Source organism: Silene latifolia, chromosome 8 (assembly GCF_048544455.1).
Source record: "Silene latifolia isolate original U9 population chromosome 8, ASM4854445v1, whole genome shotgun sequence".
Taxonomy (NCBI): Eukaryota; Viridiplantae; Streptophyta; class Magnoliopsida; order Caryophyllales; family Caryophyllaceae; genus Silene; species Silene latifolia.
The window spans coordinates 19,091,962-19,111,942 of record NC_133533.1 but is presented as its reverse complement, the minus strand read 5'-3'; the positions used below and the strand labels follow the sequence as shown (position 1 = coordinate 19,111,942).

The 19,981-nt window shown below is 40.2% G+C and overlaps 1 protein-coding gene across 1 annotated transcript; it reads left to right on the top strand.

Moving 5' to 3' along the window:
• The first annotated feature begins 11,500 nt into the window (after nucleotides 1-11,500).
• Nucleotides 11,501-17,646, top strand: LOC141594809 (protein FAR1-RELATED SEQUENCE 5-like). Its single transcript, XM_074414799.1, has 9 exons — nucleotides 11,501-11,567; nucleotides 13,903-13,959; nucleotides 14,094-14,141; nucleotides 14,626-14,710; nucleotides 14,757-15,077; nucleotides 15,293-15,614; nucleotides 15,798-16,241; nucleotides 16,332-17,033; nucleotides 17,436-17,646. The coding sequence occupies exons 1-9, from the start codon at nucleotides 11,501-11,503 to the stop codon at nucleotides 17,469-17,471; spliced, it is 2,082 nt and encodes a 693-aa protein (XP_074270900.1). The 3' UTR covers nucleotides 17,472-17,646.
• Nucleotides 17,647-19,981: the final 2,335 nt, after the last annotated feature.

The window sequence follows — 19,981 nt, the reverse complement described above, 5'->3', positions numbered from 1 at the left end:
CCCACAATATATGTAAAACGAACCCAAGACTATTTCCAAACGTACCTAGTACGTAAAAGGGTTTAAACGGGAGGCGGGTATCCTAAAACGGGATGGGAAAGGGTTTAGGGTCGGATTAGGCGGACCGCTAACGCGGGTCCGCCTAATCCAACCCTAAACCCTTTCCTTGTTATCAAACGGGGAACCGTAAATCGAACCCTAAAGGGAAGGGTGAACCCCTTTCCGAGGGGACCGGGTATCCTAAAACGGGACGGGAAAGGGTTTAGGGTTGGATTAGGCGGACCGCTAATGCGGGTCCGCCTAATCCAACCCTAAACCCTTTCCCTTGTTAGCGGGAATGGGTTATTTAGACGAAACGTACCCACAATATATGTAAAACGAACCCAAGACTATTTCGAAACGTACCTAGTACGTAAAAGGGTTTAAACGGGAGGCGGGTATCCTAAAACGGGACGGGAAAGGGTTTAGGGTTGGATTAGGCGGACCGCTAACGCGGGTCCGCCTAATCCAACCCTAAACCCTTTCCTTGTTAGCGGAATGGGCTATTTAGACGAAACGTACCCACAATATATGTAAAACGAACCCAAGACTATTTCGAAACGTACCTAGTACGTAAAAGGGTTTAAACGGGAGGCGGGTATCCTAAAGCGAGATTTTAGGGAAAGGGTTTAGGGTTGGATTAGGCGGACCGCTAACGCGGGTCCGCCAAATCCAACCTAAACCCTTTCCTTGTTATCGAAACGGAACCGTAAACCGAACCCTAAAAGGGAAGGGTGAACCCCTTTCCGAGGGGACCGGGTATCCTAAAGCGGGACGGGAAAGGGTTTAGGGTTGGATTAGGCGGACCGCTAACGCGGGTCCGCCTAATCCAACCCTAAACCCTTTCCCTTGTTACCGGGAATGGGTTATTTAGACGAAACGTACCCACAATATATGTAAAACAAACCCAAGACTATTTCAAAACGCATACCTAGTACGTAAAAAGGGTTTAAACGGGAGGCGGGTATCCTAAAGCGGGACGGGAAAGGGTTTAGGGTTGGATTAGGCGGACCGCTAACGCGGGTCCGCCTAATCCAACCCCAAACCCTTTCCTTGTTATCGAAACGAACCGTAAACCGAACCCTAAAAAGGGGAAGGGTGAACCCCTTTCCGAGGGGATCGGGTATCCTAAAACGGGACGGGAAAGGGTTTAGGGTTGGATTAGGCGGACCGCTAACGGGGTCCGCCTAATCCAACCCTAAACCCTTTCCTTGTTATCGAAATGGGAACCGTAAACCAACCCTAAAAGGGGAAGGGTGAACCCCTTTCCGAGGGGACCGGGTATCCTAAAACGGGACGGGAAAGGGTTTAGGGTTGGATTAGGCGGACCGCTAATGCGGGTCCGCCTAATCCAACCCTAAACCCTTTCCCTTGTTAGCGGGAATGGGTTATTTAGACGAAACGTACCCACAATATATGTAAAACGAACCCAAGACTATTTCGAAACGTACCTAGTACGTAAAAGGGTTTAAACGGGAGGCGGGTATCCTAAAACGGGACGGAAAGGGTTTAGGGTTGGATTAGGCGGACCGCTAACGCGGGTCCGCCTAATCCAACCCTAAACCCTTTCCCTTGTTAGCGAAATGGGTTATTTAGACGAAACGTACCCACAATATATGTAAAACGAACCCAAGACTATTTCGAAACGTACCTAGTACGTAAAAGGGTTTAAACGGGAGGCGGGTATCCTAAAACGGGACGGGAAAGGGTTTAGGGTCGGATTAGGCGGACCGCTAACGCGGGTCCGCCTAATCCAACCCTAAACCCTTTCCTTGTTATCAAACGGAACCGTAAACCGAACCCTAAAGGGGAAGGGTGAACCCCTTTCCGAGGGACCGGGTATCCTAAAGCGGGACGGGAAAGGGTTTAGGGTTGGATTAGGCGGACCGCTAATGCGGGTCCGCCTAATCAACCCTAAACCCTTTCCTTGTTAGCGGGAATGGGTTATTTAGACGAAACGTAACCACAATATATGTAAAACGAACCCAAGACTATTTCGAAACGTACCTAGTACGTAAAAGGGTTTAAACGGGAGGCGGGTATCCTAAAACGGGACGGAAAGGGTTTAGGGTTGGATTAGGCGGACCGCTAACGCGGTCCGCCTAATCCAACCCTAAACCCTTTCCTTGTTAGCGAATGGGCTATTTAGACGAAACGTACCCACATATATGTAAAACGAACCCAAGACTATTTGAAACGTACCTAGTACGTAAAAAGAGTTTAAACGGGAGGCGGTATCCTTAAACGAGACGGGAAAGGGTTTAGGGTTGGATTAGGCGGACCGCTAACGCGGGTCCGCCAAATCCAACCCTAAACCCTTTATCTTGTTATCGAAACGGAACCGTAAACCGAACCCTAAAAGGGAAGGGTGAACCCCTTTCCGAGGGGACCGGGTATCCTAAAACGGGACGGGAAAGGGTTTAGGGTTGGATTAGGCGGACCGCTAACGCCGGTCCGCCTAATCCAACCCTAAATCCTTTCCCTTGTTATTCCGGAATGGGTTATTTAGACGAAACGTACCCACAATATATGTAAAACGAACCCAAGACTATTTCGAAACGTACCTAGTACGTAAAAGGGTTTAAACGGGAGGCGGGTATCCTAAAACGGGACGGAAAGGGTTTAGGGTTGGATTAGGCGGACCGCTAACGCGGTCCGCTAATCAACCCTAAACCCTTTCCCTTGTTATCGAAACGGAACCGTAAACTGAACCCTAAAAGGGGAAGGGTGAACCCCTTTCCGAGGGGACCGGGTATCCTAAAACGGGACGGGAAAGGGTTTAGGGTTGGATTAGGCGGACCGCTAACCCTTAACCCTTTCCCTTGTTAGCGGGAATGGGTTATTTTGACGAAACGTACCCACAATATATGTAAAACGAACCCAAGACTATTTCGAAACGTACCTAGTACGTAAAAGGGTTTAAACGGGAGGCGGGTATCCTAAAACGAGACGGGAAAGGGTTTAGGGTTGGATTAGGCGGACCGCTAACGCGGGTCCGCCAAATCCAACCCTAAACCCTTTCCCTTGTTATCGAAACGGGAACCGTAAACTGAACCCTAAAAGGGGAAGGGTGAACCCCTTTCCGAGGGGACCGGGTATCCTAAAACGGGACGGGAAAGGGTTTAGGGTTGGATTAGGCGGACCGCTAACGCGGGTCCGCCTAATCCAACCCTAAACCTTTTCCCTTGTTAGCGGGAATGGGTTATTTAGACGAAACGTACCCACAATATATGTAAAACGAACCCAAGACTATTTCGAAACGTACCTAGTACGTAAAAGGGTTTAAACGGGAGGCGGGTATCCTAAAACGGGACGGGAAAGGGTTTAGGGTTAACGCGGGTCCGCCTAATCCAACCCTAAACCCTTTCCCTTGTTAGCGGGAATGGGCTATTTAGACGAAATGTACCCACAATATATGTAAAACGAACCCAAGACTATTTCGAAACGTACCTAGTACGTAAAAGGGTTTAAACGGGAGGCGGGTATCCTAAAACGGGACGGGAAAGGGTTTAGGGTTGGATTAGGCGGACCGCTAACGCGGGTCCGCCTAATCCAACCCTAAACCCTTTCCCTTGTTATCGAAATGGGAACCGTAAACTGAACCCTAAAAGGGGAAGGGTGAACTCCTTTCCGAGGGGACCGGGTATCCTAAAACGGGACGGGAAAGGGTTTAGGGTTGGATTAGGCGGACCGCTAACGCGGGTCCGCCTAATCCAACCCTAAACCCTTTCCCTTGTTAGCGGGAATGTGTTATTTAGACGAAATGTACCCACAATATATGTAAAACGAACCAAGACTATTTCGAAACGTACCTAGTACGTAAAAGGGTTTAAACGGGAGGCGGGTATCCTAAAACGGGACGGGAAAGGGTTTAGGGTTGGATTAGGCGGACCGCTAACGCCGGTCCGCCTAATCCAACCCTAAATCCTTTCCCTTGTTATTCCGGAATGGGTTATTTAGACGAAACGTACCCACAATATATGTAAAACGAACCCAAGACTATTTCCAAACGTACCTAGTACGTAAAAGGGTTTAAACGGGAGGCGGGTATCCTAAAACGGGACGGGAAAGGGTTTAGGGTTGGATTAGGCGGACCGCTAACGCGGTCCGCCTAATCCAACCCTAAACCCTTTCCCTTGTTATCGAAACGGGAACCGTAAACCAACCCTAAAAGGGGAAGGGTGAACCCCTTTCCGAGGGGACCGGGTATCCTAAAGCGGGACGGGAAAGGGTTTAGGGTTGGATTAGGCGGACCGCTAACGCGGGTCCGCCTAATCAACCCTAAACCCTTTCCTTGTTACCGGAATGGGTTATTTAGACGAAACGTACCCACAATATATGTAAAACGAACCCAAGACTATTTCTAAACGTACCTAGTACGTAAAAGGGTTTAAACGGGAGCCGGGTATCCTAAAACGGGACGGGAAAGGGTTTAGGGTTGGATTAGGCGGACCCGCGTTAGCGGTCCGCCTAATCCAACCCTAAACCCTTTCCTTGTTATCGAAACGGAACCGTAAACCGAACCCTAAAAGGGAAGGGTGAACCCCTTTCCGAGGGGACCGGGTATCCTAAAACGGGACGGGAAAGGGTTTAGGGTTGGATTAGGCGGACCGCTAACGCGGGTCCGCCTAATCCAACCCTAAACCCTTTCTCTTGTTAGCGGGAAGTGGTTATTTAGACGAAACGTACCCACAATATATGTAAAACGAACCCAAGACTATTTCGAAACGTACCTAGTACGTAAAAGGGTTTAAACGGGAGGCGGGTATCCTAAAACGGGACGGGAAAGGGTTTAGGGTTGGATTAGGCGGACCGCTAACGCGGGTCCGCCTAATCCAACCCTAAACCCTTTCCCTTGTTAGCGGGAATGGGCTATTTAGACGAAATGTACCCACAATATATGTAAAACGAACCCAAGACTATTTCAAACGTACTAGTACGTAAAAGGGTTTAAACGGGAGGCGGGTATCCTAAACGGGACGGGAAAGGGTTTAGGGTTGGATTAGGCGGACCGCTAACGCGGTCCGCCTAATCAACCCTAAACCCTTTCCTTGTTATCTAAATGGGTTTTTTAAACAAGACGTACCTACAATATATTTAAAATGAACCTAAGACTATTTCGGAACGTACCTAGTAGCTAAAGCATATCTAGTGCATAAAATTCTCCTTAAAGTGGAACAAGAAAGGGTTTAGGGTTTTGATTAGGCCGCTCGCTACGGGTAAAATAAAATTTCATCTATGTTTTTTTTCGGAGAAGCTCAAAGTTCATGAAGAAAGAAAAAAACCCTAAACCAAACAAGGAATTCCGTCACCGTAACTTTGACAAGTTTTTACAAAGCGTAGAGGCCGAAAGCGCGCCATTCTAATTGGACATACAAAGGAATCATAACACTAGTTTGGGAATGAAGTACACATCTAGAAGGCCAAAACATATGAACGAGTCATAAATGAGGAGGAAAACTTGGCAACATTAAAGACATCAAAAATTAGAGAAACTATAACAAAGCTTTGACAAATTTCTTCCGGCCATCTCATATGAAGACATGAATTTGTTATTTTAACATTCATCAACCGCAACATTGAAAATCAACCTAACTTGAAGACCTGCATAAAAATCAAATCATAAGAAAAGTGTCTAAATGGGTGCCATAGTGTTATGAGGCTAGGTCAATTAAAATGAGGACTATTAAATATGTACACTCATCAAAATGTTACCGTTACTGTATTCTTGTCCCATTTTAAAAGTTCAAGCATAATATACTGTCGATAAGCAGCCATATCCTAGGGAAAAAAATAGATTAGCTTCAATTTCATATAGAATGTTACAAAAGATGTAACATTGAATTAATTTAATTCAAACCTTGTAGTGGTTTTTGTTTTTCAATAAAGTCTCATCAGTTGTTACAGCTTCTAAGAACTTAATAACAAACAATCCACAGTCATTCCTGCGCAAGAACATAAAATTAGATCGTATAGTGATGTGAATAAATTTTGCTATGGAAAAAAAAAATAATGTAGTCAGAAACTAACAAATTGTCTTGCTGAGGGACAGTGAAATTGGTAGTTGTAAACAAGACCATCTGACTAAGGTGTCCATACCCAGGTTGGTTGGCGAGAACATTTGCAACATTGTAGACCTGACATGATAATGGTCTCAAGAGCGCTGCAAGTTAATCTACTAATTTAAAAAGCTGCTAAGTAAGAAAAAACTTACAATCTCTTCCACATATTCATTTCGCTCTCGAAGCTCTGTAGCTGCTCTTGGCTTAAGTGAATCTAATATATAATTTTTCCTTTTCTTTACATCAGAGAGTAAAGCAAACCAATGATCACCATCTTTATTACCAATTGTCCAAAACACCTGCAACATAAATTAATGGATGTCACATAACATGTGACACTGAATATATACAATTCATAACCATTGTCCAAACCCGATTACCTTATCAATAATGCTTCCATTAGCAGGCATATAGTGCATCTTAAGATAGGGGCAGCGAATGCAATTCTTTGTTTCAAGCAACCTTAACACCCCGCCATTTTTTGCGAAAAAAGCTATGTTAGATACTACTAACTACTATCAACTTTAACACCCACCATTGTAAGACACGCTTTTATCACCTTGATCACATTACGGGCAAGTAAAGAATATTTGGCTTATTCAATGTCCACATCACTCCAACTGCATCAATAACCTACAAATATATATAGTTTGAAAATGTCTAGGTTACACAAAATGTCGAGATAAATGAACCTAGGTCCCTTAAGACTTGAACAAAAGTAAACTATGAATAAATATGAGGAGTCCTTACAGTGTCTATTAACCATTTGTCCGCACCGAAAGTTCTTAATTCTTTTCGAGTGACATTAATCCACTCTGTGTTAACTAGAATCTCAAACAAGTATCTGACAGGTTCAAGTTCAATGTCAGTGTATGTATAAAATTATTGTTGTTAATAAAATCAGTAGTAAAAAATAAAAATATGATAGTAAATTGAGAGCTTACGGTATACTTCATGTTGTTGAAAACTAGATTGAGAAGCTCATCGTCGTGTATGGAAATGGAGGCTGTGTTCTATTCAATTTTTTCTTACTGAAATGCAAATGAATAAAATGAGCATAGATTTAAAAAACCTGTTACAACTGTCAAGTATAAAATTAGTATAGGTAATACAAAGATATATGTATTATTACCTGAGACGTGAACAGAGAGCATGGGCATCAAATAGAATTTTGTCTTTGAAGCGATTTTCAGTGAAAGTTACTATTTGGTAGCAAACCCTTGCACCGAAAATTTTGAGTCTTTTCTACAAAATACAAAAGAACATCCAATAATTTGGCATTCAAGCTTGGGATTTGGTAGTAAACACTTTATCTACTGGTAAAGTTAATATAACACTTTTAGCAATGAACTTACAAGTATGTAGATCACTTTGGAATTATCTTTTTATCACCTTTGTAGGTCTCTAATAAGCGGAGCAGGTAAATCCCACTATCAGCTTCATCAGCAACACCAATAACTGATTTAGGAACTTCCTCAAGTGTATGCCCATATACATTGTCGATAGTAGGCATTTTCTTTCTCAAGTACTTAGTCACGTACTTCCTCTGCCAAACAAGATTTAGAAAAACAAGATTTAGAAAACAGTGTTGATTGCCACTTAACATTACTAATTACCGCATACGCATTTGATAACATTGAAACACATATCGCATATTCAATATGATCCGCATAGTCCAGGGAATGCTTCTTCATATGGTGTAAGACTTCTAACTTTTGTTTGGGGAAATTAAAACAAAACACAAATTGCTGCGTGTAGTTGTATGGAACAAAAATCAAGATAGGAAAAAGTCATAACATTTAGCTACAACAAATATCACATGTCAATAATTAACATAGTCATTAATAAAGACTCACAAGAGCCGCTCCTGCAAAATCATCAAAATCTCTTCTAGTCTGAAAACATTTAGAGAAGTCTCTAATTATATGCAAGACGAATAATTTTAATAACATAAGAAATAAGAATAAGAAGTAAAAGACTGAAATGACACTTACGGTACACGATCCGAGAGGCATATAAAACCTTGACAATGATTCACGTGATTTTGATTTTTCACTCGATTCAACATGTGACACCACATACATGTAACCGTCTCAGACAGTCTCTCACCCGAGAGTATAGTCTTCAAATCTGCCCGAGTAAGTGAATGGATGGCGTTTTCGAAAAGAATTTCACTGCAAGGGTAAATAGAAAATTGACATCACAAACTCGATGGAATGCTTTTCATGATCTCAGAGTCCAAATAACCATGTGGTCATGTTCTATCTTTTCAATTTCATCATCATAAATGATCAGAAACTAACAATATACTACTATGTCAACTACAAGTATCAGTGTCCAGGATTACGGATAAATAGTGTTAACAGATATATATTACTACTCGGCTTCTTTTATTTACGATCGTTTCGATAAAGAATCGCATGAGAAATAAGCACCCGCGGCATCACCGACAAAAATAGATCGTAAAATAAGCACAATGCATTGCGAAAGCGGCTACTGATCATCAGGTTTACGCATTATTTGCAAGGATAAATAGTGTTAACAGAATTTCACTGCAAGGGTAAATAGAAAATTTAGTAGAAGTGTATGTACAAGATCAAAATAAAGTATCTAACCTGACTAGTTACAAGCTGCATACCTGTCATCAAACGACTCCCCAAAAACATACTCCAATACTTCTTTTTCAGACTGATTCAAGTCCCCCACGACACTAACATTCCTCTGTAGAAAAGGTGATCTAAACACCTCAGCAGGCACTCTACTCCTCTTATGTGGCAGAATTTCAGCTGGGGGAGATGCAGGAAACGAAGGAATAACTGGATCTCGCTCTGGTGATAACGAAGAGACAGGTGATACACAAAGAGGTGATCCAAGAGGGGGCACTTGTGGTGATCTTTCACATGGAGGTGATTGTGGAGAGTCACCTTGTTGCGACTCTGAACTGAGTAGTTTAAAAGAAGGTGGCGTAATAATAGGAGGTGACGGAAAAGAAGGGGGTGTAAACCTTGGAGGTGGTGTAAACCGTCGGGATGTAGATGCTTGCTTCTCAAAGTTCAGTGGCTCAAGTTCCTGAGACTCCGAGTCCACTAAAATGACAGGAGACATCTTTGAGGTGGCAGGTACACTTAAAGGCTCCTTTATTACCTCACTTACAGTCTCTTTTGGTACCTCACTTAGAGTCTCCTTTGTTACCTCACTTACAAGCTCCTTGGTTTCATTAACGGGGCGTTTACCCAAAGCAATTTCAAGTTTCACAAGCGCTGCCAATAACTCGTCTTCGGAGGAGAATTTGCGTTTAGCAAATTCACTAAGTGGATCGAAGCTAGATCTTCAATCCCTCCACCATTTTGCATTCAAGACTCGTCGATTCAATCCCCTTTCCATTTACGTGCGGTTTAGCTCCATGATTGACTTCATCTTTGCTTGGGTCCGAGACGATTGATAGCCTTGACCCAATGCTTCTGCCATGGACGCCATCTGACGCACAAGATCACAATCGGGCCGCTCTATTTTAGCTTCAGAGAGGACATCCAAGAATGTATTATAAGCAACAAAGAAACCCGTTTGCGCTTCCGCTAACTTCTTAACAATATAGCTTCCTTCTTCAACTTATCTCGTCGTCTCGGTGCTTGATCGGAAGGTCCAAAGGGTGGGTGATCGGAAGGTCCAGCAGTGGATCCATGGGCTCTTGGACAGAAGGCCTAACTGTGGTGTGTGATAGGTTGGGATTGCTCTCTCCATCAACATTAGGCTTGACAATACGAGGTTGAACAACTCCCCTCCCAAACCCTGCCGGTTGCTCATCTTTCATCCGTTTTGAAATAGCATTTTTGGACCATGAAGACAATGTCGGGAAGACTCGTGGAGTCGTGTCATACTTGAATTTAACTCTATCCGGATAGATAAAAACCAGAACCATGATTTGGACCTCCAAAATTAGATGTGTCACAATTGGTGCGGTTCCAAGAATCGACACTTTGTTAATTAGGTGCTTGAGTGTAAACCCACACCAGTTCAAAGATTGAACACAAGAAAGATCCTTAAGACACTTCAAAATTCGAAGGCTTGCATGAATACCTTTAACACCCATTAAAAAAGTTGAGACTATAAAAACTATGAAGTTCCTTTTAAAGTCATCTCCACCTTCTTTTTGGGTAATCATCAAATCAAATAATTCTGATGTCGTTACTTTTGCGTGTCTATCACTAAACTGCTTCAACCAAGCACGTTTTAGTTTCAAAAACTCCTCATTCGGGTCATTTAAGGTGGCTATTTCTACTTGAAGAGGACCCATGGGAATACCAGTAGCTAGGTGAACATCTTCTTCGGTAATCACAAGTTTTTCATCCATAAGAGATGTTGAACACGTGTTGAAGTTGGAAACCAACCAATAAGATAAATACCCGGGTACCATGTTAGTGTTAAGCAGTAATAGGCCACCAAAACCCATTGACTGGATATCTGACTTTTGTTTATCACTCATATGTTGCTTGATAAATTGTAAAAGCAATTTTGGTGACATTCTCGGTCCTCAAAATACATCGGAACATCATTTCTGTCTCCCTCCCCAATGGCAATAGCAATCAGAAGCGGGAGATCGGTTGGATGATATTGGAACTAGAGTAGACTTACTTGTACTTGCACGGGCTTTCGAATCGCTTCGGTGAAATTGCTTCGAAGCTGTTCATATATAAAGGAACATGTCACAACAATGATTTCATGTTATGGTAAAGACTGAGTAGCAGAAAATGGGAATGCTAAGAAACTGACCTTCAGGTAGAACCATAATGGAAGCATGATCTCTTTTTCTTTTCCTAGAAGGAGAGCCCTTCGTCTTGCTTGGACTTGGAGTAGGATCACGTATCGCCTTTTTCTTCATTTCTGTTGAACCAGGGAAAACCAATTTAGAGGAAACTCTAGCAAAGAACTTGTAAGACGAAACTAAGCTAGCAGAAATCAAAATCATGAGTACAAGCATACATAAATGCAACAGAATTTGTGTATGTAACGAAATTAGAGGATCCACAAATGCAACGAAATTTGAGTATGTATAAGCATAGATAAATGTATCTAGCATGAAAAGGACAAATAAAGCTACCACGGGACGCACAAACTAAGCTATCATCAAATCAAAATCAGGAAAACGAGTTCAAATCAAAATGTACGAAACCCTAACTTTCAGAATTGGAATTGTTTAGTAAACCGTAGTGTTTCGAATACAAATTGGTAACTAAATAAGAAATAAAAGTGTGAATTGAAGCTTACCTTTAATTATAATGAAGCCGTAACTATGGAAGTTGATGAATTGCGGAAGAGACGAAGAGTAAGTAGACGAAAGTTGGAGATGAAATGATACTCTTGGTCAGAGCACGACATGCGACGGTCGTCTGGAAGGTCCGATGGTCGGTGGCAATGGCGGTGGCGGTGGCGGTGGCGGTGGCGGTGGAAAGGGACGAAACTCGGGTGGTATTGAGGGAATAAATGTGTCGGGGGTGTTGGTGGTACTGTTGTAAGAATTGGGAGGTAATTAAATGAGTGTTTTAATATTGGTTCGCACGGTTCGTACCGTAAGATAGTTCGCACGAGAACCTGATTCTATATATATATATATATATATATATATATATATATATATATATATATATATATATATAGAGAGAGAGAGAGAGAGAGAGATTTAGGATCCGGTGAGAACGATCACTCGGTGAGAACGGTGAGAACAAGCTAATTAATCCCACATTAGCTTCCTTTTCTTTCCCGATAAAACCATTTTTCCCAACTCACTTCCAGTACCATCCTCATTTGCTAACATCAGCTATAATTCATCAGGCAAGCAACCTGAAATGCCGTCAGACGACCACCGAAGGTTCGCCTCCACCTCATCGGCGTCGGAGACCAACAAATAGGTGGTCACGATTAAAACTCCCTCCTTAAAAAATAATCATCCCTCATCTTCTTCATCGCCACACATCACCTATTGTCGCCACCGACGACTAGTAATGCCGTCAAACCACTAATGACTGTCTCATGTTGTCGGCGCAACTCTGACGACCAATCAGGCATTGATGATGGTTAGAGGGAGTGACGATATTGAAGATCTCCAATTATGCGGGTGGTACGGCCTCGTCTGACGCCACTGGGGTCCAACCTATCCACGCCGCCAAAGGTCATCGGGAAAGAAACTCGCTATTAATTAGAGGAATAGGAGGCAATCAAAGATTTCCAATTAAAAATTCTCGTCGAGGCCACAGCAGTTGACCCAAATCAACAATTTGACTAAAAACTTTCTTAGGTTGCTTCCTTGGTTAAATGTCGATGATGACTTGATACTGCGAAATCTGGTGTCATCAGGGTTTGACCCGAAAAGCATATTGCTCCAATTCACGGGTCTATACGTAGGTCTAGAAGGAACATGATCACTGTCTTCTCCACCAGAAAACGCCGGCAAAGGTCACCGACGTTGATTCATCTCTGTTCATTGGAGCTAGTTTCAATTTTTTTCTCTGATTTATAAGTGACAATCGGCGTGGTGATGACCGTCGAGTTATACAGCTGCTGATATTTGTTTTGTTGTCGACGACGGCTCAGGGGTGGTGGCCTGGTAGTTGTCGTTTTAGTTGTTGGTAGTGGTTGTCGAGGTGCGTGATTTCTGATGAATGTCGTTGGCGTCATGGGGTTCCTCGCGCGTCACAGATGTTTGCCGGTGGTGCAGGGAATCGTGGGGAAGGAGCTTGATGTCGGCAGTGGTGATGGTGGTGGTCAGGGGTCCGCGATGGTGGTAGTTAGGGTGGTGAATTGATTTAGGAAATTAGTGTTTGTAATTTAGGGATTTTTTTTGTTTTGATTTTGTAATTTGGGGTTGATTTTTACGTATCCGTATTGTTGTATACGTGTATCTAGATCACTTATTTGTGTATCTAGAATCGTATTTTGTGTATCTAGGTAGTTCGTATTTTTCGTATTATACATGGAAGAAAAATGAACCTAGGAAGAAAAAAATTGTATCTACATTGTTACAAAATGTATCTATAATTTTGGTAAAAAGCGTATCTGCAATATCAAAACGTGTACCTGAGATTTAATAAAAAAAATGTATCTACAATATCAAAAAATGTACCTGAAATTTAATAAATAAATGTATCTACATTGCGATATAATGTATCTACAATTCATATAAAAAGCGTACCTAGGATAGTATAAAGTGTATCCTAGTTTGTTCTCACCGTTCTCACCGAATGATCGTTCTCACCGGATCTCACCTATATATATATATATATATATATATATATATATATATATATATATATATATATATAGGAATGAGATCATGTGAGTATTAGTTATATATTTGAGGATTGAGGATTAATACTATGATAGGTATTTAGGGTGGAAACAAGGAAGGGCAAATTTGTAATTTAACAGCTGCCTATATAAACTATGTTTTACATCAATACCGTTATTTCCTCCTTTCAATTTCTCTCTCTACTGTAGCTGCTTCTCCCTTCAATTTCTCTCTCTACTGTAGCTTCTTCCTCCATTGTTGAGCTCGAAAACCCTAGAATTTAGGCGTCATCTCCGTTTTTCGTCATCATTCTTCACAATTATCATATTATTCTAATTAGTTCGTTTGTTCAGGTACGTAATTGGCGTTTTTCGTCCCTAAATTTCGAATTCGTCCTAACATTACTCTGTTTGTTCTTCTTTCCTTTTTATAATTTGAATTTCATCTTGCTTTTGTTTGTTATTTTCAATTTAATTTTGTGTTTCCTCAAATTCGGTACGTTTTTTGTTTTATTTCCAGGTTTTGCTGCTCATTCTTCACAATTATCATATTATTCCAATTATTTCCTTTGTTCAGGTACGTAATTGCCGTTTTTCGTCCTTATGTTTCGCCTTCGTTCTTATCTTAGTCTGTTTGTTCTTATTTATTTGTTATTTTCAATTTAATTTTGTGCTTCCTTAAAATTCGGCTCGTTTTTGTTTGATTTCCAGGTTTTCGTGCTCAAATCTCTGCGTCTTCAATCTTCATTGTGATGTCTGGTATGTTATTCTTCTTAATTTTGTACTTTCAATGATTCTCAAATCTCTGCGTATTCTCTCTTTATTTTGTTCTTTCAGCTTTCAATCACATGTTCGTCATACTTTTGGTACATATTTTTTGTTCATTGACGTTCTTATTTTTCTCAATATGTGATATTGTTTTCTACACCTGGTGATATCGTTTATGTTGATATGTACCATTGTATATTCACGTTTGTGATATTGTTTTTCAACTTTATGTGTGATATTTGTTCCAGTACGTGATATTGTTTTCCCGAATATGTGATATTGTCCAGGCACCCGTGTGATATTGTTCTGCAACATTCTTTGTGATATCGTTTTCCATCTTCATATGTGATATTTTCCCATAACGTGATATTGTTTTCCTAGATATGTGATATTGTTCAGCCACTTGTGTGATTTTGTTTTCGTCCATATCTTTTACACTTTTTCTTGTTATTTTACATTTTACTTTTCTTGCCAGATCCTACAAGTAATGTAACCTCTTCTTCCTGTAATGATCTTCATGTCTCTGCCATTACCTCTAAAGATAGTAATGATATTGTTGAGTCTTCACTTACTTCTACTCTTCGATTGAACCACCGATGCATCTAGTTCTACTCCACATGTTGAACAACATTCTGTTCCTTCTCGTGTGCATCAACTACTTTTGGACTCCACACCTGGTGGTAGTGAATTGTGGACAAGGAATGTTGCACCTGAGTTTAAACCTTATATTGGCCAGTTGTTTGGGACGTTGGAAGAAGCTATTAGTTTTTATGATGTGTATGCAGAAGCATGTGGTTTTGAACCTAGGAAGTCTTCTCAAAAAGGTCTGCTTTACGGTGATGTGAAGTATAAATTTGTAGTTTGCAACCGTGAAGGTTTTAGAGATCGTAAGAGGAAGGCTACTGTTTTAGATAGTGGAAAGGAGCAGTAACTCCCAGGCCTTTTGATATCGTGAACACTAAATTAACTAGGATTGGTTGTCTTTGCTATGATTGAGTTTCGCTATAATGGGGATGGTTATGTTGTTTTTCAGTTTCGTGAGTGGCATAATCACCGTCTTTGTTCACTTAGAAATCGCGGTTTCAAAAAAAACACAAGCACCTCCATCTTTACCATAAAAAGACAATTATTGATCATTCAAGGGTTAATCAAGGGCCAACAAGGGCATTTAGAAATGTCAAGGAATATGTAGATGGCTATGAGAATGTTGGAGCTCAACTGGTTGATTTTAAGAATTTTGGAAGGGATATCAAATGTTTCATAGGAGACCGGGATGCTCAACTGTTTGTTAACTATTTTGAGGATAAACGTGATACCACTGAAGGTTTTTACTTTGCTTATGAGGTGGATTCTGGTAAATGCTTGGTTCGTGCGTTTTGGTGTGACGCAGAGTCTCGTAGAAACTATGCTTTGTTTGGTGATTACATCATTTACGATCCAACTTACAAAAGACGAATAAGTATTGTATGCTTTTCACTCCTTTTATTGGCGTAGACCACCACAAAAGGTCAATTACTTTTGCTTCTGCGTTGCTATTTCATGAGGATGAAGATTCTTTCACATGGGTCTTTCAAAAGTTCCTTGATGCTATGGGACAATGAGAGCCATACTTTTGTATAATAACCGATCGGTGTCTTTGGAATAAAGCTGGGTTTGCGTGCTGTCTTCAAACATGCTAAGCGCAGATATTGCATGTGGCATATCATGCAAAAGGTTACTGATAAGGTTGGGCCTGCAATTTCGAGAGAGACTGATTTTGTCAGCCGTTTGAATGCTATTGTTTGGGATGCTGAGTTAGAACCTCTTGAATTTGAAGAAAAGTGGTGTCAGTTGGTCAATGAGCATAATCTTGACGGTAATTCATGGTTGTCAACCATGTTTAGAAAAAGGAGGAAATGGATCCCAACTTATTTTCGTGATGTTCCTATGGGTTGTCTATTACGAACAACTCAACGTTCTGAGAGTCAGAATAATTTTTTCAAGCGTTTTGAAAATGCACATGGTACACTTGTTGAATTCTTGATGCGGTTTCAAAGTGCCATTGATGTACAAATTGCCATACTCAAAAACAACTTGATAGAGACGATGATTGTACTCTTCCACAATTCGCGACTTCTCTTAAGTTGGAAGCTCATGCTTCCAAGGTTTATACAAATGTTTGCTTTCTCGATTTTCAAGTAGAAGCTTCCGCTTCTATTTGTTCCCTTAGTGTTGGTGGCTTCACACCACCAAAACGGTGTAGAATTAATTGGTATTGCTGATGCCAGAACACAGAAGACCTACCAAGTCGTCTACAATTCTCTAACGAATGACGCTGAATGTTCTTGCAAGTTGTTCAACAGGAAGGGTATTATTTGTAGACACATTATCTGGGTTTACTCTGGAAAACAAGTTCACACTTTGCCCGATAAATACATTCTTATGCGGTGGACCAAGAATGCACATAAGATCCCTCTTTATGGTCCACATGGTGAGTTAATCGAGGATTTTGATGCCACTGATTTACGAAAGATGGAAATGTGCAAGTTATGGTCAGAGTTCTACGCGACCATCAGTGTGCTCAAGAATGTGTCTACGAAGGAGATCACTGATCTTGTTGACACCCTTAAACAATTCAGGGTGAAACTCAATCCGCAATCAGAGTCAATGACCAAAGAGCAGGAGTTGGAGATGCTTCTTGGGTGCAGTTCCTCAACTGAGGTGAGGATTTTACCACCTCGTCAGGCAAAGAACAAGGGTAGCGGGAAGAGAATGATCTCCAAAAAGCAACAATGCATAGCTAAAGCGGAGAAGCCTAAAAGGCTTTGTCGTAATTGCAAACAAATGGCTCACCATGATAAACGTAACTGTCCTAATGCTTTTGTACCTGATGCCGACAATAAGGTATGTTCACCATGAACAGTCTATGTATGAAACTTTTTATCTATGCTGTATGGTCACGAGTCAGAAACAATACCATATGTTATTTAAAATAATATCACATCTTATACTAAACAGTATCACTATTTGACGATACCAGAATGTGATATTATTTGAGGATAACAGAATGTGTCAACACATCTGTCTTAACTTTCTTTTATATTTTCCTGGTAATTTTAGAAACAATACCACATACTGTTAGAAATAATATCACACTTTTGTAGTACACAGTATCACTGCTTGAGGGTAACAGAATGTGATATTGTTTGTAGTTGTTCTGAGATAGAAACAATATCACACTTCATTTGAAATAATATCACTCCTTATATAAAATAATATCACTGTTTCACCTTTTTGTGTTTTCAGGGTAGTTCAGATGAGGATGATGCTGATGATGGTTGATCGGTCGAAGGAGTTTTTGTTGATGGCGCTCATTAATTATAGCAGCAGCAAATAGACGACATTCTATATGACTAGTATATTAATATAGCCTACAACATTCATTAAAGTATAGATTATACTTTATTTTATATAGAAAGTACTCGTACTCGGATAGTATTTGATTATTTTATTTGTCTCAGTTGTCTTGTTTTTGTATTTTGTGATACTGAGAAACAATATCACACCTTACATTTATATATTTCACATCTTACTCTAAAAAAAGATCACTACATCAGGATTACTATATATGCCTTTTGCTTTAAGATTTTCACATCTTGTGTTTTGTGTGTTGTCAAAATATGGCGAGTTCATAATATGGCGCGCTTTCTAACACAATATCAACTTGTGTACACAACAATATCACAACATAGTGAAAACAATATCAACGTAAGACTTAAACTAACATATTCATATTGTGATATTGTTTATACATTCAAGTGATATTGTTTAACATACTGTGCGATACTGAGAAGCAATATCAACCTGTGTACACAACAATATCACAACATTCTAAAAACAATATCAACGTGAGATTTAACAATCCATATCCATAGTGATATTTAAAAGTAAACAGTGTGGTATTGTTTTAACCTGTGTGATATTGAGAAGCAATATCACAAAGAACTATTACACAATATCACACCAAACGTGAAATAATATCACACTTTAGCATCGCTTAGATGACATCCAAAATAAGCATCACTACTTTACCATTATAAAAAGTTACCATTAAATTCGTTTTTGTACTACCATTACATAGCCTTTAGTTTAATTACAACTTCGTTCTAACAAATATAGTAGTCCTAATTCCTTCCTCTTCCTCTACCGCGGTTCTTCGGATTTGCAACGGTCTTAATCCTACCACGTTTGTATGTTACTGCGGGCTCGTTCCTACGATCTTCAGCATCTTTTTCCGAATCGGCTCCTCTAAAAAGCATATCCATACCAACAGTCATTTATTATTTCTGGACACCTTTGTCCTAATTACTATCTATCTTTTTGTATATACAACTCGTAAATTGTTTTTACCTTTTCCTAGGAGATTGCCAAGAATTGGCAATTACGTGTTAATAATCGGTTTCTTAGTACAATCCTCCTTTCTTTGTTTCCTAACATCTTCTTTATTTGTCTCCTCCACAACAACATCAGCATTCTCTTTTGTTTGAACTTCTGCCATTGGTACTTCCTCTTTCTGCTTCTCTTTCGCCTTTTCGTTGTTCTTCCTCTGTTGCTTCAATGTCTTCCATATTTCATCCTTCCCATATGAAAATTCTTTTACTTTTTCGATCAAAGGTGTTCTGTTCTCATTTATGTCAGCTAAAAGCAATGTCTTTGCCATTTCTAGCCGATAGTATCGCCTATACACTTTTTGGTTCAGGTCGGCTTCAAACATTACACCCTCATATCGAATCATGTGCATCATTAAGAAGTTCCCAGACTCAGTATTGTTCATCTCTGTCTTTTGCCAAGGGAAGTTGATGTTGACAACATCAAACGTTATTATATCATCTGCTCTTTCCACTTTCTTCTTTGCTAAGTAGTCACTCATGTGCTCCGCCTACAATATTACGGTTCACCATTAGTAATAATTTCACAAACACGAGAAAATCCATTATTTCAATGTTAATATACAAAGAATACTTTAAAGAACTATCAATTAATCATACCACCAAATCTGCAACTTTGTGTATTTGTGTTTGCTCCCGATCGGGGTACTCGTGTGTTGTCCAAAGACTTCCACTTGTCTCGGTTTTGAAATTTATACAAACACAGAAATAATGCTCTTTCCATACCATTGGAATAAAAACCGGATCCGCTTGCAGGTTACAGGAACTCGTGTTTCTTCTAATGAATTCGTCCCATTCTTCGAACATCTTTTCTTTAATCAATTCCCTGTCTCCAGCTCCTTCGGTTTTAATTTCCTGTTTTGAATATATATGTTACAAGTCCTATTTTTGTTTTAAAGAGTGATTATATTTAATCAAACTAAATGGACAGCTTACCATGTGTCGAATCCCAAAAAACATCACACTTGTTTCACATTTTTCTCGTGTGCTCAATATGGTTCGAAATGAGGGACCAACATTCAATCACATTGCTCGACATGCTCATTTGGAAGCAACGACAATATATCGTTTCTGACAAGATATTGATCATTACTGAATTTGGCAACCACCTCACTGCTCCAAACATTAACACAAACCAAATTAAAATAGTGCACACAATATCACACTTCTCTAAAAACAATATCACATCCCTTAAGAAACAGTATCACAAAAATAGCAGTTATGATAAAATAAAGGGTTATTTAACATAAATACTCCAAACTATTACACTCATTCTCAAAATACTCTGAACTTCGATTTAACTCATAATAGAACATACTAACCAGCCCTTCTTCTTGTATTATACTTGGTTCATTTTTAACCTGTAAAATCGGGTTAAAAGGTTAAATGGGTCACATTATCACC